We start from the raw sequence: 25,720 nt of genomic DNA, 5'->3' as shown, positions 1-25,720 counted from the left end.
TATATATAAGAATAAGTTTGTTTTTTCCCTCTTTAATAACAAAAATTATTACTATGCATGTTGTATCGAGTGATATTTACTTCAAAGTTTCTTTGTTAAAACCAAAGTAAAGTGCTACTTTATATCAACTTTACATTGAATAAATAATAATATCTATTTTGTTCCTATTTTTGGCAGCTTTTTATTATTTTATCTAATGCATTTTTTCTGCCATGATTGGTAGACTAATTATTATAAGGAACTACACTTTTTTTTACACTTAACGAATTACCACTTTTTTATAGGCTGCTCTCCAGGAGAAAAGTGGAAGGAAAGTTGTAACACCTGCATATGTAACAATGACGGCAGCCCAGTATGTACAAGAGAACTGTGCAAAGATCAAGGAGTAGAAATGGTACTCCCAGTCATTAGGGAAAAACGAGAGGCAACTGGTGAGTTTATCTGGAAAGTAAATCTTGAGACTAAATAATGATAATATTCTTTATTTAGTCGGAGTGGTAGTCAATAAAGGTATCAAGATAGTAAAAAAAAACTATTTATAGTTAACCAACGTTTTTCTACACTTTGCAGGGTTTCGTCAAGGCTGTCAGATTGAAACAAAAATGACAATTGTTGTTTATTTTTATTGACCACCACCCAAACTATCTTCCTACAATCTACTTCATACGGCTAACTATCTTCTTCCATAATAATAAATATTTATGTTATATATTATTTCTCTCTCCATCTATCTACATATTATTATTATTATTATTCTAAAATAGGGTTTTCAGAAGGTGGTTGAAAATATGGGATTTGAAAATTGGAAGGATATTAGAGCAACAAATGAAGGAGGGAATAGAACTCCATAGGGAAGAGGAACCGATGAGGAAAGATATACCAAAGGCTGCGATTTGGTAGGCAACTACATATAATTTTGAAGGCCATGAGTGGGTGTTGCGGGAATGTACTGAAATTTTCAATTGAAGGATATCAGAGATGTAGGATGGATGGCGGTATTGGATAATTTGGTAGAGGATAACATAGTGTGTAAGCTTACAGGTTATTAGTACTACTTGAAACAAAATTGGTTTTATTTAATTTAGAATTTATAATGGTAGGATTGATGAGGACACAAGGAAAAATGAGTGAGAGGTCAGAATAACAATTGGTGACTGGAACAAGTCAAAGAGTCATGATTCCATGGGAATTGGATGTTCGACATTCAGTTGTTATTATTTAGTGCTGTAGTTTCTAACAGCGATAAATTGAAGTCCAAAATACATAAATTGGGAATCATGAATCATCATTTATATGAAATGGAATTACACATACAAGACAATAGAAAAAATAGGATAACTGTACACAGCTGAGAGTGTTATGTTGAAAGAACAAAATGATTAGACCTGGCTGGGGTGAGTTGAAATTTCTTTTGTGACAGACGTTCAAAATGAATCATGACTTTCCCTCCTTAGCTAGAATAGGTTTGTGACCAATAAGATAACCACCCTGCATGCTAAAAATGGCCAGATAGGGAGGGGAAAAGACATGGGATATGTTATAAGGTTGGCCAAACACATAAAATAATTTAATGAAAATAAGAGTGAAGAGATTTTCATTCAATACAACAATATTTATGTAAATGCCATGGAAAAATATGCCAAGTTCATTGTGGCAGGCTTGTAGGCCACTTGTAAAGTTTCTACTATGAACTTCAAAAATTTATTAAATATCATGAGAGTAAAATTTTACTTATGGAAAATTGCTTGAAGTGTGGGGTCTTATGATTATCATGTGACATTATTATGAATAACAGATCAGTAATTTTATTTTAATTTAAAATGATACAATCTTGTATACTTTAATTTGCAGAATGTGAGCCTGGAACTAGCTGGAAAGAAGATTGTAATACTTGTGTTTGTACATCAAATGGACAAATAACTTGCACCCGCATGAAATGCTTCCGTGTACCTCCTAGAAACCGATACTCTACTTCATGAAGCTGAATGACCTTCCAATACCAGTTTAAAAATGTAACCGAGGAAAACCAACAATTAAAATGAACCTATTGAAAAAAAAAATTAATCAACTGGCTATTCTGTTTTTAAATATTAGTGCCTATCATTTTTTTTTCAACTAATTTCACAAATTTCATCAATTATTTTATGAATAAACTATTTTCATGATTAAATAAACTATAATAAGAAGTCAAGAAATCCCATTCCAATGTTCATTTTTCAGTTACATTTAAGTTTATATCTGGAAACCTCATTCCAATGTTTATTTTTTAGTTATATTTCAGTTTTTCTTTTCTATTGGGTTTTATATTAAGAAGTAAAAAGATTACCTATAAAAGGTTTCTGCTTTTGTTCTCTTTTTTCATACTTCCATCAAAATCATATTTTTTAGAGAAAGAAAAATTAACATTTTGTAAATTTATATTCACAAACACTCCTTAAATTCCTACCTCCTACACACTTTCTCATTAATAGATTATTCCAAGTAAACCACAATAGTTCCTATTCATCCCTCTATTCTGAATCCACTGGTGTTCCTCAAGGTAGTATCCTCGGTCCCATCCTCTACACCATCTATACAACTGACATCCCAACAAATCCTAACACTATTCTCACCAGATATGCAGATGACACAAGTGTGGTGTGCTCACATTTAATAATAACCCTCACAACATTAATCACAACCCTCGAAGAATGGTGCCAAAATTGGAGGATAAAAATAAATCTCAACATATCCCATCAAATCATCTTTACTCTTTGTCATAAACTTTATGACTGCCCTACAGTATATTTTAATAATGTTGCTCTTATCCCTGAAGAACAGATCCGCTACCTTGGACTACATCTTGACAATCAACTAATTTTGAATCCTTACTCAAAAGACAGGAAACTGCACGTCGATTCTGACTATTACAGCACTTACCAGACAAACGGTCTAAACTTCCAATTCATTACAAAAAAATTGATTTATATGATAATCAAATCTGTAAATATCAATATCTGGGCATATGGAGTTGAGCTTTGGGCCTCCACTAAACCTTCGAATTCATTTGTATCCAATCCTTGCAATCCAAAATCCTTTGTAAAATTCTCAATATTCCTTACTTTATCACAAATAAATTCATCCATAAAGACCTAAATGTTCCTTATGTAACCGTTCTAGCCCGAACCAGATATCAATCCTTCAATTATAAACTCCCTAACCACTTAAACCCATTAGTTTCTAACCTTGCTTCCTCTTCCAAACAAGTAACTGACGGGTTTTTAAAGGCAAGGATTAGCGGGGTCTATCTATTCGGGGAAAGTAATGAATGGATTTCGGATACATGGTCCAGAATAAATGTTGGTCGAATGTGACTCCGAGGTTTTTAACAGAATTGTAAAGTGGAATAGGGACGAAAAGTAAAGTGTTGACGAAAAGTAAAGTATAATAAGGAAGCGGATGCAAGCTAAATGTTGATATTTGCCACCAATAACTTTCTTTTCTATTCAGTCAAAACATTGTATCGACAAAATCGTAATTTCTCAGCTTCGAAGTCATTGGTTGTATATTAGTAAATCTTTGAGTAAAATGGTTGTCCACAATTTGAAGTAGATTATCAAATCTCAAATTACCCAACTTTTGAGTTTTCAAATTATTGCAGGACGACCAGCTGTACCTTCTCCATGATTACGGCCCTGCTTCAGATCTGTCAGGCAGTCGAAATGAAATTAAAACATAGTTATTGTTAAGGTCAAATCCTCCCTTCTAGGAGAACCATTGTCTGGTAATACAGCATAGCGCATTTAATAATTAAGGTAATATATTATAGACCGTCTAAAACATACGAAAAATTCTGTTTCAAATAATAATGTACATGACAAAACCCATATTTTTCAAGTTGAATCCCAACATATTGAATATTTCCTGATAATTATTAGATTAAATATTACGTTGATTGCATAATTGCTTTATGAAAGCACGAACAATATATCTTGGAAAGGGGTCAATCAAAAATTACTTACAATTAGTTTTTAATAGATGAGTTCACTACCGGAACTAGCTGTGGGAGAAAGAGAGAACAACGGAGGAGGGGATTTCGAACCAAAGTTTATTTGCAAACACGTTTGTTTCTGCTCAGTTTTAATTATAATTGTCACATATCTTAATCTTTAATTTTTAATGAAAACAAGTACAATAAAAAATCGATACAATTTCATAAAATCTTTAGCACCCCAGCTAGGAGAGTTGTGTAAAGGGCGAAATTTAGAGAGCTGTAATTTTCGAGTGCTACCTTATTTTTATGTAAGTAAAAACATTTGTTTTGACCTTCCAAAAATCCAATTTGAAATTCCAAAAAGGGAAAATCTTATTTTCGGCTCACAGATGAGTATTCAGCACAGACTATCACTTTTTTTCCAAAACTATGCTATCACATTTACCAAATTATGCAAATTTTAACTTAGATTAAATATTTCAGAATATAGAACGCAATATCCGATAAAATCACATTCCCCAGTTGGTAACACTGCACTGATATATTGTAAAATCCAATTTTTAAAATCTTTAAGTTATGATTTTAAATATATATTTTATAAAACCGCTTGATAATAATGTTTTGGGTGTGAAACTAAGATCCATCAGCTAAAGACAAATTCTTTCATTAAACTTACAATGGCAACAATAAAAAGTGATCAACTCAACTCAGTTAACACTATTACAAATGATGTTTTAAGAACTAAAGAGAATGAACAGCTTAGCAGAAAGTGTGTCACAATAAAGATAGATAAACTTCTGGAAATCAACAAGGAAAGGTATTTTAGCTATCAGAGAAATAGAAAATTGTTGGGTGATTTAAATCAATTAACCCATTTATTTTTAAATGTTTATAATTTTGTGTATTTTCCAGCCAGATTATTTTAAATATACAGGATATAATTTCTAATATTGTTAAAAGTATATCTGAAGGTAAGCTCCCATCTATAGTTATTAGGAATCAACGATTGTGGAATAATTGCAATATTAATAATAACAAGTGAGTAAAACTTTTTTTTTATTTGAAAATGTGATAATTTGTTTTTCTTTTTGTCAACCTAAATATTCATAAATTTTATTTGTAACAGTTTTTTTTAATGATTGAATATTTTATGTTCAGATTAGAGCTCAAACATCTTGATGAAGCAGTATCTTTGGAAATAAAATATGATCATAAGCTATCCAAGGAATTCACACATATCATTTATCTATTAGGTAGAATCTATAAATTGCTTATGACAAAATCTATAAGTACTAAAAGGTATTCCATTTAGTAATTTATAAAATGAACATCATTCTAAAAGTTAAATTAGGAAACTAAAAAATTTAGTCTTCTATTCTGATATAATTTTATATCATACCTAATTGTTAGTTCATTATATTACAAATCTATCCTCAAAAACATTTTATGTTCTATATAAAGTATATTATATAATGTTTGTAACACATTGTACCTAAAAAATTATTTAATATGAGTAATAAGCAATATAAGCAATGGTTTTAAGAAACTCTGGGCAAGTAGCATTACCATTACTCCAGAATTCATTAACAATCTAGGATTAAAACTCTGCAATTACTGGTCTAATAGTTTAAGGACAGGAAAACAAACATCCTAACAAACAAAAACAACAGGCAGAAACTATATTAGATGGAAAACCCAATTAGTAGCAAAAATTATCACTAATAGCACATTAATACTGTATGAGAACCCAAGAGCATGATCTGATAAGTATTTTAGAAGATTTAGAGGAGATACTAGTTATCTTTGGTTCACAGCGACTTAGGATCAAAACTCTTTTTTTAAAGGTTTGTTTAAGGCTGTGGATAGTATATTTACTGCAATAAGTATGTGCATAAAGTATGAGCATTTTGTATTTCTGAATATCAACTTAGCATTTGATATGGTCCTTCTAGTTGCTAGTAAGAGAGTACTCACAAATATTAACAAGAATTTTTTTCAAAGGGCATGACATTGTGTTGTCAGTAAACTGAAAGTTTTTGACTATCATTTTTTATTTTTCAAAACATTTGTCAGCAACTTTAGTCATTCAGTATAAAAAAAACTATACTAACTCTTATCAAATGCTTTTTTCAGGGAATTATATTATGAAAACAATAGTCTATTTGAAGATCAATCTCAGGTGGACACAGTAGCCGATAAGGTATGCTGCCTCCTTGGGGTAGCTAGGTGGGAGGTAGGTTTGTGTGCCACATCAAAGGGCCTTGTGGCAGGTAATTTATTTATGACCACCCCTTCTGGTGATACTGTTGATTGCTCATCTCCAGATGGTTAGTAATTGAGACTGCTTTGTCTAATAGTGTTGTTTAATTTCAATGAATTTTAATTTTATTTCAAACAGGAGTTTCTGTTCCTCAATTCATATCATCTGGAATTCACTTACAATCCGATGCAAGATTTGTGCTGGTTGTTGAAAAAGATGCAGCTTTTCAAAAACTACTTGAAGAAGGTTTTTTAATTCATCATGGGCCATGTATAATGGTGACTGTAAGTATTCTCCATAAAATAGAAATATCTTTCATTTAAAGTAGAAAAGAAGAAATACTTCTTTATTTTTCATTAACCATTAGAAGAAGAATATTTAGGTACATATTACAACCTGTCTGCAGGTCTATAACTATTTTTTGAACAAATGACTCAACACTATTTCAATTTTAATGGCTCAAATTATTCACATTCACTATTCTTATTTTTTTTAGGTTAACTAAATATACCTTAAATGTGTGTTTATGAGAACATTTAATCAAAGTGCTTAATGTAAGAGAAGGGACATCAAGAAATATTTTTTATTCTGGAACACATAACTTTGGTTAAGTTCATCAGTTTTACGATATTTGTCCTTCTCTTAATAAGCAACCTTATGTATTATGTTCAGAAGCAAAAGAGTTTAAAATTTTTCTTTTTAAACTATATTTAGAAAAGAAATAGTGATACTATCTTCATCTTTATTTGCATGATATTAAGAAATATAAATAAAGATAAATAAAATAGCTTAACTATACATTTAAGTTAACAATAAAATCATAATTAGTTGAATTTCATGGAGTAATAATAAAGTGTCAGAATCTATATTAAATCATAAACGTCTTGCTATATTATTAATTTCTCCGAACAATCCAGTAATTTTCTCCCCCTAGAATAGTGTTTTTCCATTTTTTTTTTTTTTTTTTAATCCGTATTCTATGGTATGAAATTTTTCAAGCATTACTGATAATTATATTAAGATGAATTTTAATATTTAGGGAAAAGGATACCCAGATTTATGCACAAGACTGCTGGTTAAGTTTATTTGGGAACAATTGAAGCTGCCAATATATGCTCTTGTAGATGCTGATGTTTATGGAGTTGACATAATGTGTGTTTACAGGTTTGGTTCACTGGTAAGTATTAAGACTCGACCACAGAGAAGGCAGTCTGTCACGATAGGAAGCAATATCTGACCGAGACAGTCAGGTGGTCTGGTTGTATTATACAATGTTGTGTCATCTCTGTCAAACAGAACGCTATCTCCTGCTGACAATTAGTCTTTATCGCAATGACAAACGATTCACTTGTACAGATTTATAGATTTTCCGTGTGACCACCCTACTATCCATATCAACAACTGAAATAACTGACCAACCAGAAGTATTTATTGAAATTGTGTAAATAATCTATCTGTACAATAGTTCACACGAACATTATAAAAATGTGTTAAAGAAGACTGAAGTGTGATGCTATCATACTTTCTCTTCTTATTGATCTGATGTACCCAACATTGTCTTTTTGTTTGCTGTCTTTCACAAAGCTAACAATAACAGTAAGATTTATTTGTCAAACAAGCTTGTAATACACAGAAGGATCAAGACTGACTGGACTGATAGCACAAGATATCGTGTTCTGTGTGGCGTCAACTAACCCAGACCACCACGATGACCAATAGATCGCTTCTTACCCAGACAGACCACCTTCTATGTCCGAGCCTTTAAAGATTACTTTTATTATTTAATAATCCTGATATAGAATAAATAAATAAATACATAAAATGTTAAATAATATTTTGTGTGAAATAGTGTATTCTTAAATTTCACAAACATTATGTGCTTAGGAAAAAAGTGATTAACACCTCTTGAAACTAAGAAGGCCTATGAAATCAAGTATATACAGTAGTTCTGATCCATTATCTGTTGTTTTTTACAAAACAATGTAAAATGATGATGATGGTGTGTGTCTCTGTATTATATAGTTTTAGGTTATATAATTAATAATGTCTATGCAATAAGCCATAGAAAAATACATAAACCATTTACCTTTAGTTTTCCTTTAAATTAGTATTGCTCCAGCTGTGTCTATTGTTTCTTGTATCCATCTGTCGAATAAATAATGTTCTTATACATACATATATAATTGATTTCATTTGCTCATAATTAATTATATATATATTATAAACAGAAAAATTCTGTATAGTTATTATCTTGAACAGCTCTGATGAAGCCTTACAAAGTGGGGTGAAACGTTGGATAATAGATTGTTAATAATTACTTTGTTCTTTTTTGATCGGAACGCTGACCATCTTCTTCATATATTTATATTTATGTTATTTTTTAATGAAAAATAGTAATGTAATTAAAAACAAAAATATATATATATAACTTAAGAATTAGTAATTTTAAATTTACTAATATTAATCAATGTTCTGCTAGAAACAGTCTCATATTGGAGAAAGATTAGCTGTGCCTGCTTTGAAATGGTTGGGTGTTCATCCATCAGATATAACGGAGCTGAACATTAACAGTGCTCCACTTTCTGATTCTGACAAGAGGAGGTGTCAGCATTTGATGTCAAGGCCTTATTTCTCCGAGGACAGCGTTATCAGGAAGGAGGTAAATGAGTTTAATTTGATTAATTATGTAGAGGCCACTCATACAAGATGCACCATAGAATTGTAGTCGAATAAAATAAAATATTGTAATAAAGTATCAATAAAAAAATGTAAATAAATAATGAGGTGTAGATAGTTGACCATTGAATAATGATTGGAGAAGTTTGTCAGAAGAAGGCAGGTTTGTAACTGCTTAGTTACAAACCTGCCTTCTACGCCACAACCCCTGATGAAGACCTGAAACTCAGGTCGAAACGTTGGCATTAAATAAATAAATATGGTTTTATTTATTTATGTTGTTCTTTGCTGACCGCACCCCCCCGACAAACTTCTCCAATAAGTAAATAAATAATGTTTATGTTAAAAAAATTTAGTTTTACTTTTGTAAAATAATCATGTTTAAATGTTTAATTATAAAAGAATAAATCCTATTTTTTCACTTGTACCACTATTTATGACTGACTGGGAACTGATTGTTTTATTTTAATCAATAACAGTACCACTTTTAGTTTTCAAACTTATAGAGCAGTGAAAGGAGTTTGGATGTAGAGTCGGATCTGTAATCCTCGATGATGTACTAGCTGGCTGTGTCTATTTCTCTCTTGTCGAATGCTTCCACGACTGAACCGACTCAAATGTTTCTTGGCCTACCTCTTGACTTTTCATTTACTCTTGTTTCATGTATTATTTCCTCTTGCATTATTTTTACATGGGAAAACCAACATAGGTTATCTTTTTCTGTAATATGTTCGGTTAGTTTCAATCCCAGATTACTTCTTATTGTAGTATTCCTGACTGCATCCCCTCAAGTTTTCCCTGCTATCCTCCTCAAGTACCTTATTTTCATTGCTTGGATTTGGCTTCAGTGTCTGGAGGTGATAGTCCAGGACTCACTGGCATAAGTCAGTAAGCTGATAAATGTACTCTTATATACAACTTTTTGGATTTTCTTTGTTATTTCTTTCTTTCCCACAAAACCAGCCTGACGTGAATGGAAGCATCTTGACCCCCTTTCTGGTCATTTATGATACATGGGGGGATTTTCTAGAGGTGATCAACCTATTCTAACCATAAAAATCGACCCCCCCCCCTCAGCTCAGATTCCAACTGGCACTGCTGCAGTTCTCATGATGCAAAGACCTACGCCTCAACCACCTGAGTTACAGATGACCCAGAATGGAAACATCTGCCGGCATTTTATTCTCTCTGATTTCTCCATCTATCCAATCATTTTCGTTCCAGTACTTGAAATCTCTTACGTGCTTCAGTTCCTCTTCCTTCAGTCATATTATACAGCTTCCTCTCCCTTGATACTGCACTCCATTCTCTTTCTATTCTCATTATTTTAGTTTTGCTAGTGTTAACGCCAAGTATGTTAAAATGTAGATATTTTGTAATTAGACGGTGCATATATTTAATTATATAGCGTTGCATCTCTGCACTTTGTCCTCCTTATATTTTTAAAATTGATTTTAATTAATAGAAAATGTTAGTTAATTCTTTTGACTTACCAGATCCTAACTCGGTAAGATTCTTAAAAACATCTCTCCTGTCTATCTATAACTGTAATTAGTGAACACGCAGTATCGAGGCATTCTGATATCTATAGCTCTCGTAGATATTAGGTAATGAGTTGATACTTGAGCATTCAAATTCACTGATTATTCTAGAACTCAGTATTACCATCTGCCGTTTCATTTCCAAATTTAATTGAGTGTACTGTTTGAAAGTGTTTCTAATAACAAAGTAAAATTTGATAATGAAAAATCATAAGAAAGTACCTCTTCAAAATGCATAAGTTCTAAGGATAATAGTTCAACAGTTCCTATTAAATAACTTTGATTAGTTGATTAAATCTTCTTTTAAATTTTTATTTTTATTTCCCTAAACATTTTTTAGGATATTTGTCTATGAAAACAGAAAAAGAAGAATAAATATTTTGCATAGATCATCCATATTATTACTTCCTTGTGCTTTATTTTAATATAATAATTAAAAAGATTTTTACTTTCTGAAATTTATGTTGCAGCTAAAAATACTTTTGGAGATTGGTAGGAAGAGTGAAATAGAAGATGTCGCTAAAATTACTAATGGATATCTCACTGATGTTTATATACCAATGAAATTATCTTCTGAACAATTAATATAATGGAATATATGACAACGGTTTTTTTTTTTTTCATTAAATTTCATAAGTTTTGAAGCTATTGTTATTTTATTATTATTTTTTTTATAAACTAGTTAGTTGTGTGCTTAATCTAAAAAATAGTTAATGTTGTGGGTTTAATAGAAAATAATACCAATAATATTTCAGAAGAATCAGATGAAATTTAATCAAAATAATCATTGTTTTTTTACTCTATGTTACAAATAAATCTATACCTACACTACCTTAACTAACAAATACTGATTTATAGGTCTAAAAACCATTAGTAATTTTAAATTATTAGTAATTTTTAAAGTTAATCAATGGAAAGAAATATAACAGGCAATCTTGAAGACATGCGAATCAACAAAATGGATTAGTCTTTTTGATTTTCATTAGTTGTTAGTCACTTAAAATGACTTAATATCACACATATCATGTTCAATAATAAATTATATATCCAATAATTAATTATTAAATAATTTTGAGGATATTTTTCAGACAGAAGCTTGTTCCATTTTAAGGAAAAGTATACAATTGACCATTGATCATTTTTTAAAAATATTTTGAATAATTAATAAACATTTATTGGATAGTTATTTATTTTTTTAAAATACTATAATAAGTGATTATTATTTATTCTTCTGCAGTTATTTATTTTTTGTAGGCTTTAGTTTAGTTTATATTTCAATACTAACTATATTGACAAAATCATTCATTTTTTTTTTTGTTACAAATGTAAATTAGTAAATAATGTACTAAATTCATGGAAAATTAATTATAATTCATATTAATATCAGTACACATTTCTTTATAAAAATATTTTGAATTAATTTGATATATCATTAATTTATATGATTAATGAAGAATATTCTATTGAAAGCCAATGTATCCACTTTTGGAAAACTATTATTAAAAAATTATTATTGAAGCTTCTTATATAGATAAGTTCAATTGTTATTTTTAAAAATGTAATTTGTAACACCTATTTAACTAAAGAGAATTTAAATTTTGAAATAAACTAAATTAGTTTTAGATGTATAATTTTAATTTGTCCGAAAACAAAATTTTTAATAGTGGATTTATTAACTTTTGGTAGAATACTCCTCAAACCTAAATTAGGAAATCTGTCTAATAGACTTTTGTAAATCCAATGTTAGATAATATGAGATCTACAATTAAATTATTTATTTATATCAAAGATAAGAGCAGCATATTAACAATGTGGCATCATTATAAGGTCTAAAAAATGGATTAACAGCAAATAAAATGTTTTAGTCTATGGTAGAATTATTGATCTTATCATAATACCATTGGTTTTCATTAACGTCTACGATGATTATCCACCGTAAAAGTATAAAAGCTTCATGTTGACAGAACAAAAACTGTAAATAATACATCATTAAGTAAGAACTTTCTAATATATGTGGAAAGGATTTAAGCTAAACATCCTAAGGACTAAAAAGATGACATAGGAGCAACAGGTCAATCAGACACTTTCTGAAAATTAAAACAAGTTCATAACCCTGCATAATCAAATACAAATCCATATCTTCATGGACTTATGCCTTAAGGCCGTGAGAAACCCACTTACTTTTCTTCGATCAATAATAATAAGTTATTAAACACACAGGAGTCATAAGACGCTTCATGATAACTTCCAAATACCCCCACCCACTAAACCAACAAATTCAGATCTTTACATATTATTTCATGAAAAATTACAATAACAATCAACAGACTAATAATACATCATTTGGACAATGAGCTGTTTTTTGAGTAACATTGAAAAATATCAAAGCACAAAAATAGTTGTTACTGGATTTATCTTTATCTTTCTTATACAAAGTCCTGCCATTCTCTAATTGTTTTATTTTTATATTTGTAAATGTTCAATAAATTATGGTCTGGTGTGTAGCCAGAGAACATAACTGATTATATAACCTATATAAACATAACCAGAGAACTTATTTATATTTCTGATTATTGTAAATAAAGTGAATGGACTGTATAAAATGAATATATCTAAAACAATTGATATTATGTTACATGATTTAGATGGGGAAGAAAGCCAAAAGTTACTATTGTTGGTAATGGGGTAGTTGATCTAGATTTGAGGTTTCCTATATTTTCATAAAATATATATTGAGTTAAGGTACCGGTTGATGAATAATTAGTGATGAAAAGGACTTCATCTGAGTCGCTGGTTTTTCTCACTTTCTCTGTGGACCGGCCGTTCCATTAGGATCGACTCCTGTATGATTATGAGGAAAATTTACTCAAAGGTAAAAGGGCAGCTGTTCTATAACAGCCTTAGATATGGTCTCCTATGAGAACAACCTGTAAATTAAAGCAGAGAAAGTTGGAAGAAGTTGTGTCGTTATTTAACAGAGGGGAGTACCTCGCAAGCCAGTAGCATAAATCAACCATACATTCCAAGTTTCCATAAATTTGAAGTTGTTCAGGAGTTCTCTGAACAGTAAGTGTAAATTGAACTCACATATGCAATAAGGAACCAAACAATGTTGTAAGATATTGTGTCTTATGATGTACATCTTTCATTCAACACTAACGCATGGGCCAGGCCAGTGTTTCTCTTTATCACTATTATATGTAGATGGAGCCTTGGTTTTTAGGTACAAAATGAAATAATTATCGATATAACTTAGAAAACACAGCAAAAAAAAAAATAGCTTGTATGTATGTGGGTTCAATTGAAGTGGAAGCTGGAAAAAGGGTGTTTGTTCAAAAGCCATGTTATCAAAACCAACACGTGCCCTTTTATAAACAGTGTAATAATATATGCAATAAGCTCTCATATATTATGGAACTGCTATTTGGTAGCAATGTATGAAGACAGAGTATTATTACTATTATTACACTGAGGGTCGGGAATCCCTTCCTCACCTTGACCCAGTTGGATCTTATGTGAGTTACCCGTCTTTCCTACTAGACATCACATTCTATGCTTCTTAAAAAGCTCATTAATTCTTTTGGGTCTGTACTAGTAATCTTAAGGTTCTATTCTATCCTGTTCCAAATACTGCAGTCTTTGGAAGGCAAGGGCTTCACATTCACACACAATATGCTCTGCCTTTTCTTAGTCTTCCATACATAGATGTTCTTAAGATGATATTTTATGGGGCAGAGGCCTGTGAGGATTCCTGTTATCATCCTCAATTTATTTCTAGTGAGGCTAAGGTAAACTTTTGCCTTTTCCTTTGATATTTCAATAAAGAGCTTGGACTATTTAATGCCTAGTTTCAATGTCCAGTACGTTTCCTTCTCTTAATATTTCCACGAGTCAACTACTTTCCTGATTGCACTTCCAGATATGTTGCTATATGGCTCAGGGCCAAATAGCATAATTTCTGATCCCTTCCTTGCTATGGTGTCTGCCATCTCATTTCAGGACAGAGTAAGAATAAAAACACTTGATTTTAGGTTGAAAATTGGTTTTAAACTGTAAAATATTACCCTAGAAGAGAAGCAGGTTGAATGTTCTTTTTCCATAGAGCACACAAAATAGATTTATTTCATAACCACCACTCCCTTCCAGCCTGACTAAGTATAAATTGGAAAATATTTTCTTTCGATATTTATTCCCATATCTGATAAATATTCCCCACACTACTCATCCAATACCAAGTTTTCAATACATTAGACCAGGGTGGTCACAAGTTTGGCCCAACCTTCAGAGGTGAATTCATACAAAAGGCCAAAATTCATAGAAAGTGGAATCATCAGCTGTTTAGAACGACAAGGCTGATTTTGCAGAACATTGGTCTAAACGGATCTTATAAGCCTGTGAACAATTCACGAGGGGTATATTATTACTTTTGGATTAACTGTCAGATTTTTAAAGAGACAGTCATGCACCCGGCCAAGTATACGTCTTGTTTCGACTTTTCTCTGTTCATAGAACAACTATACAAATTATGCTGTTCAAGTCTCAAATACCCTGCTTTGAACAGCATTCTCAAAGCACTTTAAACTCTTTCCTTACATGTCTCTTATTTATAAAATTCACCTCTCTGTCTTGTCACTTGATTTACTTCACGCTTAAATACATTACAAATTTTTTCTCTAACACATATGATCAGTTTGTCTTCAAATTCCTGATAAAAAGCTGATAAAGACATATGAAAATCTAAACTGAACCATTCTATGGGAAAAGGGGATGCAAACTTCTCTCATTCAAATAGTCCTACCAACTTTAAAAATTATTATACTGCTTTGAAACTTTTTTATGTAAGTGACAATGTGGATATCGAAGATTCTAAAAATCCAATCTTATAAAGAAGGGCTTTTGACCATGAAAACCCTTTTTTCAGCTACTGCCTCAATTGTAAATACAATTTTTTTTAACCATTAATTTTAATTTTTTTTTTTTAAACTTTGGATCAGAGATAATATTAATATTTTTGTATATGTATTATTCCATAAATATTCAAATATCAATATATCAGGTATCTATATTTTTAACTTTGAGTGAAAGCTGTAATTGATTAATTCATAAATGTGACTAATGAAAATAATAGGAATTGTGTCAAGCTGAGGATTTCTTGGTAAAAAAAATAAAAAATTGTATTTTGAAACTCAAACTTTAATACAAAAGCCATAATATCATGAAATAATTCTCCAATAGTTCTATTAAAACAAATCATTTAATAAAAAGAAATTGTTTCCAAAGTAAACAAACCAATAAAAATTGTTTGAACATATAGAAAATAATACTGTAGAGATGAGAAAACATAATACAATATATAGGAAAATTATTAATTATATTCATTAATTACAATGTTCTAAATTGTTTCTGCATTATTACTTTTCTTGAAGTATGATTCAAAGAGTTACTATCCATTCATAGGCAGTCTTGTGCGGAAGAGTATTATCTTTTTTTTTCTAGACAAAAAGAAAATTGTTACAAGACAAACTAATGGTAGAAAATGATCAAAGTTATTACATGGCTTACAATAATAAAACTATAAGAAGGTAACTAGTTGCATAACAAAGAGCAATATAGACAAGTAGTGTTAATAAATTTAAAACAAACAGTTTGATTACAAAAAAGCTAGGTACCTATTCCTACCAGTTACATGTCAAACACTACCAAATCAAGTAACTGAGGACCATCCATGAAAGTATCTTAAGTTATAAAATAAAATTTTGAGCAAAAATTAGGTTTGATTTATTTTCTTACAGCTTCTGATTTTTTTAATCTCTGAGTAACTTTAAACTTTAAATCACATTATTTAATAATTTATTCACTGTTTTATTCATTATTGATTAATTGTACATTTTAGTGATTAGGCTGTTTTTATCCTTTTGGAATTTTTTAGGAATGATAGGATGGAGGCTGATTTGATTTTGTTTTCTTTTATGGTGATCATTTAATTTAGGAATGCAGAAAAATCCTTTATCTTGAACTATCAATCAAAAATATTCATCCTCAATTGTCGTATTAAAAAATTAAATAAATATCACCTTAGTAACCAATTCCTCACACTCCTCATACCAGAGAACCTATGAGTCATAGATTATTCACCCAGAGCTTAAGAACCCCTCATACACAAAGCTCAAGAGCTTAAGAACACAATAGTGCTAAATCAAAATTTAAAGATAAGCTAAGTCAAATTATGATCATCTACTTATACAATTACCCAAATGATTATCAATATTAATGAATGGATAAGAATTGTACATTTCTACAGACTTCATTCACAAATACAAGCTCTGCCACCAGTACATCATCTAAAATAGTAAAAGTAAGCCCAAGTGATTTCCTTATCTCATAATAAAAGTAAACAAAAATTATTTAAGATATTTTTCTAATTTTTTTATGATTTAGTCAAACATAACTATTCGAGAGAAGCATTACAAGGTATGATTGCACTGTACATTCTTTTGAAGCTAGTCTGTCTAGTTGGAATGACAATAAAAGCTAATCAGTGCTCAGCATATGGAGTAACATCTGAGTTTTTCATAACCACAAATGACTCAGACAACATGATTGTTTGCAATGTGTCGTCAGGGATCTGGGTAGGAGGGATGATTTTCAACAAATCGTTATAAATCTTAACTTATGCCAATGATCTGGATATCATTGGACACATTTCTCTGAGTATGAAGAGTGTCTTTTTGAATTTTTGAATCAACAAAAAACCGCAGTTGGATTGCTGAAAAATGAATCAAAAACAAAGTATGCACTCTGTAATCCTAAAATAGGAGAGTATTTAGGAGGGAAATTAAAAATCACTAAGCTGATTAATCTCTATAATGATCATGATGTCATACAATTAATGACTGAACATCTGAAATCAGCAGGGCATGTTGCACCTTTGAATAATAACAAAGTTCCCAAAATGCTCTTAGAGGACAAATCTTTTAGAAAAGCTTCTCTTTTTAATTAAATTAAAAGAAAAACCTCCTCAACAGCATAAATCAAAGAAGATTGGCGGCTCTGACTGAGGAAGGCCATTACTCTACATGAGTTTTGGCTACATCCAAAGGTGAAGAACATTAAATTTCATCTGAAGTACTCTTATCAATAAGATGTATTTTGCCATATGATAAGTTACCTTAAGAAATATGAACAGTGGTTAGGTTTGAAAACATTAAATTGTAATAGTGAAACATTAATTAAACGTCGGGATGCGAAGATGATTTGCTGGTAAACTCTCCATCAATTTACCTACTATTACATAATCATCTAATAAATCTCCACAATCACAGAAATTAGTTATTTTTATGATATATTGTAACATAATTATGTACTTTTTCCATTCATTGTCTCTTCAAGGATTTTTATGTTAAATAATTAAAGCTGAACACCTTAAATTATGACAAATTTCATTCCTAACCTAGTTTGTGCAAAGGAGGAATTTTTTTTTTTAATGATCATACTTTTTTTTATAAGCAATATAACTATAGTAATAAATTATACCTTATTTTCAATTTAAAACCAATATGTTATCTTCATACTGCCAGAAGAGTCAAGGGGAGTTTCCAGGATGGATGCCTGTCGTACAAGACGGGGTTTAGCATTTGGAGTTGGAAGCTCAGGCACAGTGTCCATTTCTACATTATCTAAATCTTCGTATGAACTAGAGCTGCTTATTCTATAACAATATTAGCATATTTTAGAAAGACTAATTTAAAAAAAAAGAAAGAAGACAAGAATATTTTAGTATAAACCTAAGTGGTAGGTATTATAAAAAGTTCTGGTCACCCAAAAAAAAAAAAAAAAATATGAGAGTAAAAAATACACTGATAATAAAAAACCAGTAATGATACTTCCTACTACTTTTGTTTTTCATTATTTTTAGTATATGACCACTTTAACCTGGTTATATTTAAATACATAAAAAATAAACAAAAAAACTTTGGATCCTTTTCATCAATGAAATATGTTAAATTACCACACTTATAGCATACCTTCATTGCAGAGTAAAACTTAAGAAAGAAATATGGTATAACTATATACTTAGTTTTCAACCTTTTGCATTAGAATCAGCCATAATGAAGCTCTACAAAGTAGGGTGAAATGTTAGCTAACATTAAATAGTTTTTTCTACCTTTATTAACTGCCACCCGAACTATCTTCCTACCAACTATATATTTAATATAAATTTATTATTTATAAGTACAAATATTTTTTATTTATTAATTACCTTTTTCTATCAAATATAGTGTAAACAATTTGAAGCATTTGGTTATAAAACATTGTATCAGACAAATATCACAAATGTGTTGCGAATTGAAATTTTTGACATCACTGGATTCTATTGTACTGATTTCATAGAATTTTTAAGAATTTTTTAGGAAATTTGTATTTTTATAGGAATAATGTTTGTTTTATAGCGATACCACTACGGTCTATGCTTTAATTAGTATAGTTGCTAAAACCGCTATCACCTTTAACCTACCAGCTAACACTGTTAACTACTAATGTTATTAGGCTAATGCCATAAACATTACAATAGAATCTGGTGATCCACTTGAAGCTAACGTCTTACACGTAGCATCTCTCAGGCGTTTAATAGCCCACAGATTTGAGTAGGCAAAAAATGGGAGACCTTAGAGCAAATTACTACTTCACGGGAATCACCTCCTTAGGAAGAGGAGAATAACAATATGCATAGGAACAGTAAATTTTAATGCAATATTTTTTGGAAATGTATATTATCTTTTATTCCTCTCTGACTGCTTTGGATCTATCCTCCTTCCTACACTTTCACCCTTATCTTAAGGACCTGTGGTTAGTTTCCAGTCAGGATTAGCATTCTTCCATTGTGACAGCAAACTAGTATCCTGCAGAGCGAAGTATCCATCCTTCAAGTACTTATGGCTTGCAGCCGTAAGTCTCTTCTTGTCTATTCATCACCTAAGTAGGAACATAACCACCACGACATTAGGTTAAATTTGTTATAATTTGCAGAACTTATTTTTGACACCTGAACTGTTACATATAAGTCGGATGGCGCAACCTTCATACCAGTTTAGATATAAAACCACCCATATATTACAATTTATCTACAATCTTATTTATATTAATTGATTTATTTCTATATTTGCTCTCAATTACCTTGGTTGGGGCACACATTGAAAGCATTCTTGTATATTCCATTGTTTGCCAAATTCTTCTCCTTCTTCCACAGTTTGTGGCAAACTGGAATTGAGTGTCTCAGGTAGCCTCAGACTGCTAAGCCCACCAATGATAGATATGATACCAAGTATTGCCAAGGGTAACGCCAATAGCTCACGCCCCTAAGTAAATATTTAAACAAATCAGTTATTCAACTTTAACATTTAGTGATTATTTATCTAATTATAATTCTTTATTGTCTACTATATTACTGTAGATATAACTAAGTCTAATTCTACAATGAAAAGCTGATATTTTCTTTAATGATTCCTATTTTGTGAAAAAAGTATGTACATATACACTTAAATGTAAATAGATGGAATAATTTTTATTGTTGAACACAACAACATATCCATCTTTTTAAATCAATTAATAAATTGCAATAAATAAAAAACATAAATATCTGTTGATCCTTAATCTCTCAACTTATTTTTCTCAGGTCATCAAGGAGACACAATTGATTTGTTCAAGTTATTAGACATTTTTCTTCCAATTTTTTTCAATAGTTGTAGTAACATTGGATTTGAATAAAATGTAATACAACTTTAATCAAAGTCTCTTTTAGTTTTTGTAATTTTTTATACATTTAATACAAAGATTAACATTTTTTATTAATGTAAACAAAAAAATCTAATCAATTGGTTTATATATGACGTTATATCTTTAATACAGAGCAAAAGAAGAGAACAAAATTGGAAAAATTATTTATTTTTCTCAGCTCCTAGGGCACCAAAATATTTTCATTGGAATCAGTATTTCCATGTCCATAGCCTCAACCTTACCTTGTTAGTGAGGCTAGAAATTTGTGTCTTTAAGAAACAAGTTGGAGAAAGGAATTGGTTTGAACTAGCTTCGATTCCAAAGGCAGTGAATTAAAAAAAAAGAAATTTATACAGACACTGAACATGTTTATACCACATTTTGCTTGAGGTAAACTATCATGTGAAATAATCTTATCTCAAATTACCGATCAAGAGTTCTGGAGCGAAGGGAAATAGTTCCTAGCTACTATCTTAAATTATCTTGAAAAATAGTTCATTGTTCCCATCCTATTGAAAGAATAAAGAGAAAAAGTCATCTAAGAAGAAATAAACTTAGAATCAGAAAGTGAAATCTCTCAGGAGGGACTTAAAGGTATTCACTGATATATAAAATAAGAACCAAAGTTGATACTATAGAGTAAATTTGCAATTTAAATACAACCATAGACTACTTAAACAAATATTTTTCAGCTTCAACCAGAAAAAAAAAAGTACAATATTTGTTACAGCCTTCCATGATTGAAACAAATATTGTACTTTTTGTATAAGGGACTATACAAAAAGTACAATATTTGTTATTGAAGCTTGTGAAATCATAAATAAATTTCTTGAATTTAGATTGATTTTTAGTTTTATTTAAATTAAATAATATATAAAGAAAATATTTTAAAACTCACTAAATAGTTTACAAATGGTATAATGATGAGACCTAATCCAGCAATATATGCTGATAGGCCAATGCCTAGCCCTCGTACTTCAGTAGGATATAACTCGCCTGCAAACGGATAAATAATGAGGAAGGATGCAGAAATACTCGCCTTTGAAACCAAGTAAAGTATAAGTGTAAGTGTAACAGCATCTGTAACAGTTTGATAAGGAGCAATGAAATAAAGGGAGAAATTTAGTTCCAATTTAACAAGTTAGCTATTAGTTAATAATAATGGAATAATATCTATGCTTTAAACTTTTATTTTCAGCTAGGTAGCAAAATGTTAGGATTGTATACAAATCATTTTTCATTATTGCATTGCAGGGGTATTTCCTTTATAGAAAAATGTTTTGGACAACATAAGATTCTTAATATGTTTCATTTTCAAACTTCTTGTTCTCATAAAAGTCAACAAAAATGAAATAAAAAAATTAAATAAAACTCCTTATAAAGGACAAAATAATTTTCTCTTGGGCATCCGATTCATATATGTTTCATTGTAAGTTACATTGAATTTTACTCAACCATTCACATCAGAAAGATAATAAAAATTACAGCTATCGATATATTTTATAAAAATTGTCAAATCAATTTCACTAATAAATTAACTTGATAGTCACTCTGTATTCTTCATCACTCTCAGGTGCCATGCTAATTTTAATTTTAAGCTTAAAACCCATAAAGTGTTTCAGACTTTAAGGCAGTAGAGTTTACCTTGTGGCAAAAGAACTGTGATAAGAGATGTCACTCCAGATAAGCACATAGTGAGAGAAAGAGGCCATCTTCTTCCACATCGATCCATGAGTAACCAACAGAGGAGGTAGGATGGGACCTCAACTAAACAAGAGAGGAGGAAGCTGAGGTACTGATCATCACCAAGTGCAGGACCATAATAGCTTAATCCTACGTAGACCATCTCATTGGCAAACCTAAAAAGTAAATCATATCGATTATTAAAACAAACACTGAATCAAATCAACAAATTCCAAAGGTATTTCTAAAGTGGTCCAAGTCAGCTCTTTAACCTGCTTCATTAAGCATCAGATCATTACCTCAAGCTGTCGATACTTCATTTATTTAAAGTTTTTCTTAACTCTTCTTAGCTCTTTTTTGGCCACATTCAAATCAGTCTGTAACTGCTTTTATTTTTCAAAATGAATCAATCAGAAAATAAGGAAAAAAATTGAATAAAAAAAAAACTGTTACTATAAAACAATAAATATTCAGGCATCAAAATGAATCAAACTTTTAAATTAAGCCATTCATGAGCTATACAATTCCAAAAACTAAGCATTATTAAGTATATTTTATAAGATTTATAATCATAATTATATTAGATCTAAATTACTCATATGCCCATGAAATTTGGTTGCAAATTCCAGAAGAAAGGTTTACCAGTTAAGTGTTATAAGGGTTGTCTTGAGCCTCATATTTGGTGTTCGGCATAAAGAACTCACCCCAGGTCCTTTCTTTAGCTTCCTTTCCTCACTCAGTGTTCTCTGGAGCATCATCCGACACTAAAAATATATATACATTTATATGTAATTTGATGTATTATTATTGAACCCAAGCCCTTCAGGGGTTGTAGTAGTAATTTCTGTTATTGATGATCACCTATTAAAAACATAATACTATATATCAATTTGTCTTTAGTATTTTGTGTTTTAATAAATGTTGGAGCATTTAACTCGCACTATTCTTTCTTCATATTTATTCTTCATATTTGTTCTGTAAACTTTTTTCAGGTCAACTCATATAACCATATTTTCTAAGGATGCCCCATTCGCCCCTTATTGGGAATAGGGTTGGGCTGCACTTTATTTAATTTCTGGCTTTGTGGTGCATAGACTTCTGCGGGTTGGGAACCACTGCGAAGTACTGACAATAAATCCCACCGTGATCCGATCCATAGAGAATGAGTGAATGAAAAGACTCAGTGAATGGTCAGTCTTGTTTGGGAGTCTCTAAAAAGATAGGGTGAACTATAAACCCTGTTCACTGGATCTTATAGTCCAAGAGCCCAAGAGGAGAAAAAAGTCAGTTATTTAACCCCAATTTTAATTTACTTTAATGCAAACTCTATATAGTTACCAGTCAAATTGATGAGTCTAACGAGCATAGTTAGGTGGTTTAAAAAGATGGTTGCTATATCTCATGCTAAAAAGTAAAAAAAAAAAGAAATTGATTTTTCATTTGGAGCCCCATATCATAATAACTATCAACAATACTAAAACCTAGGACAACATTACATAGGGTTACTTAAAGAAGTAAGAATTTGCTAAAATATGAACCCAAAAAAGCTATTTACGTTCAATAGTTTCCGAGATATACTTTTTTTTTTAGGAGGCTCTAGTACTATTACGATGTAGGGACAGAAAAGCGCCCGCCTACCGTAACTGTTATCCTTTATTATTGTATAATTGTCACTTTTTTGTAGGTTGTTAATTTGTTAAAAATAGGGTTAATATAAAAATACCACTATAAATCCCCATAAATTCAAAATAGGCAAGCAAGCCTGAAATGTTAGGGTATTAAATAAAATAATGGAATTTTAAAGGTTAATTTTTTCTCCCTGGATCAAGTAATATGAAAAAAAATTAAATAGCTATCACTTATTTTATCCATAATACTCATTATTGAACAAATTATTACATTTCACTTCAAATTATTAAATTTCACACTATTCATATAAAAAAGATAAAAGCAGCTCCATATGTGCACTTTATGAAAAAAAACTCAGTGAACTGCTCTTTTGGACCCGTTCCTGGAAGAACGACTCATATCTCATAACGAAGCGTCAACTAAACTATTAGATACCAGTACTCCAGAGTATTTCATTTCCTCAACTTTTCATCAAAGATAACGATTTCTACACCAATTCAGTAATAAAAACTTTCCGCACGCCTTTGTGTACGGATGGAAAAAGGCAGTGTGGCAAATACATTTTAATGTTATTTTGTATTATAAAGATTATGTTAGTATTCCCAGATCAGGGGGAGAATGAAAGAAACAGAATTTAAAAATCCAATATCACAGCCCATGAAGAATGGTGTCGTAATTGGAGGATTAAGATAAATTCCAACAAATCACCTTTACCCTTGGTCGTAAACCTACTGACTGCCCTACAGTTTCATTTAATGTTACTCTTACCCCTGTCGAACATATAACCTTGGACTACATCTGGACAAACGATTAACCTGGAATCCTCACACAAGACTGAAAAGACAGGAAACTGCATGTCGATTCCGACTATTACAGCACTTACTAGCCAAACGGTCTAAACTTCCAACTCATTACAAAAGACTGATCTATATGACTGTAATAAGGCCAATCTGGACAAATGGAGTTGAGCTTTGGGACTCTACTAAACCTTCGAATTCATCTCGTATCCAATCCCTACAATCCAAAATCCATCGTAAAATCCTCAATACTCCTTACTTTGTCACAAATAAAATCATACATAAAGACCTTAATGTTCCCTATGTAACCGATCAAGACGGAACCAGATATCACTCCTCCTATTATATAAACCACTCAAACCCCTTAGTTTCTAACCTTGCATCCTTTCCCATTCCTGACAATCTTCTGAGGCGCCTGAAAAGAATATGGCCACGAGACCTGCTAATGTAAAATATCATTAGAGTGCTACCAATGGGTAGTTTCTCTACACGCCTGTAACACTTCATTTTGATTAAGATCAAATTTACTAAATGTATTATATAATATACAGTTGTAAATTTCAATAAAGATACTAAAAAAAAAAATTGAAGATTACTTTTATACAAGAGGAAATATCGTAAAACCAAAGAGCTGACCCACAAGGAAAGATGAAAGTTTTAAGCACATTAATAACATATCAAGAAACAATTTCAGATATATTATTAAATCATTTTATAATTACTCTAATAACTTACTTTAAGTTTATGTTTGAATGTTTCTGGCAGTGAATTACCATTAACTCTCGCAAGAGTTTCTAAAATCGCCAACGCTTCGGCCAACCTCCCCTTTGCTAGTAGCCATCTAGGAGACTCGGGTAAAAACCTACAACATTGAGGAAACAATTAAAACATATAGTTTGTGAAATATGTAACAAACTAAACATTCAACTAATGATAACATACCACCAGTACAAGTAATATAGAAGAAACGGAAGAGAAGTGATGTAAGCTAGTAGCCGCCAATCACGAATGAGGTAGGTGACAAGCGACAGCAAGACCAAGCCCAGGGTATAGGATAGGCAAGTGAGAACAGTGACGAAGGAACGGTAATTTGGGCCCACTAGTTCCAAAGCTGAAAATTTATTGTATTTTATTTTTAAAACCTTTTTTATTATATTTTCTTAACCAATGTGATAAAATAGTCGTGAAGCACTAAGTACCAATATATTTAAGAAATCGCTGGAAAATTCAAGTGATGAAATAAATTTTTTTTTTTTTTTAATTTTATTTATTTATTGATATTTACAACTGTATAAAAAAATACAACCAGTAAATTTGATCATAATGACATAATGATATGATACAGGATGTAGAGAAACTACCCAGTAGTAGAACTCTAAAAACAGTT

At 30.7% G+C, this 25,720-nt stretch overlaps 3 protein-coding genes across 4 annotated transcripts in view; 2 read left to right on the top strand and 1 right to left on the bottom strand.

The window, feature by feature from the left end:
- The window catches only part of LOC106685979 (U-reduvitoxin-Pr21), a 16,781-nt gene extending 14,789 nt beyond the window's left edge, over positions 1-1,992 (top strand). Inside the window, exons 6-7 of the mRNA XM_067049497.1 lie at positions 285-431; positions 1,852-1,992. Of these exons, the coding sequence (XP_066905598.1) occupies positions 285-431; positions 1,852-1,979 (275 nt within the window). The 3' untranslated portion in view covers positions 1,980-1,992. The remainder of the gene's footprint in view (positions 1-284; positions 432-1,851) is intronic.
- LOC106685976 (meiotic recombination protein SPO11) lies at positions 1,975-11,826 on the top strand. 2 transcript variants are annotated; one of them, XM_014429035.2, is made up of 9 exons: positions 1,975-3,794; positions 4,612-4,790; positions 4,886-5,011; positions 5,132-5,272; positions 6,107-6,300; positions 6,372-6,517; positions 7,273-7,410; positions 8,713-8,892; positions 10,921-11,826. In XM_014429035.2, the coding sequence occupies exons 2-9, from the start codon at positions 4,651-4,653 to the stop codon at positions 11,038-11,040; spliced, it is 1,185 nt and encodes a 394-aa protein (XP_014284521.1). In that variant the 5' UTR covers positions 1,975-3,794; positions 4,612-4,650; the 3' UTR covers positions 11,041-11,826. The 2 variants fall into 2 exon arrangements, with proteins under 2 accessions (XP_014284521.1, XP_014284520.1); XM_014429034.2 differs by having other exon boundaries at positions 1,975-4,519.
- Positions 11,827-17,983: 6,157 nt separating this feature from the next.
- Positions 17,984-25,720, bottom strand: part of CarT (Carcinine transporter) — a 24,899-nt gene continuing 17,162 nt past the window's right edge. Inside the window, exons 6-12 of the mRNA XM_014429050.1 lie at positions 25,276-25,444; positions 25,069-25,195; positions 22,550-22,671; positions 21,869-22,083; positions 21,123-21,304; positions 19,625-19,806; positions 17,984-18,158 (exon numbers count right to left, since the gene is read on the bottom strand). Of these exons, the coding sequence (XP_014284536.1) occupies positions 17,996-18,158; positions 19,625-19,806; positions 21,123-21,304; positions 21,869-22,083; positions 22,550-22,671; positions 25,069-25,195; positions 25,276-25,444 (1,160 nt within the window). The 3' untranslated portion in view covers positions 17,984-17,995. The remainder of the gene's footprint in view (positions 18,159-19,624; positions 19,807-21,122; positions 21,305-21,868; positions 22,084-22,549; positions 22,672-25,068; positions 25,196-25,275; positions 25,445-25,720) is intronic.

Source organism: Halyomorpha halys, unplaced genomic scaffold (assembly GCF_000696795.3).
Source record: "Halyomorpha halys isolate HHAL.00 unplaced genomic scaffold, Hhal_1.1 Scaffold764.1, whole genome shotgun sequence".
NCBI lineage: Eukaryota > Metazoa > Arthropoda > Insecta > Hemiptera > Pentatomidae > Halyomorpha > Halyomorpha halys.
This window is presented reverse-complemented; position numbering and strand designations above follow the sequence as displayed.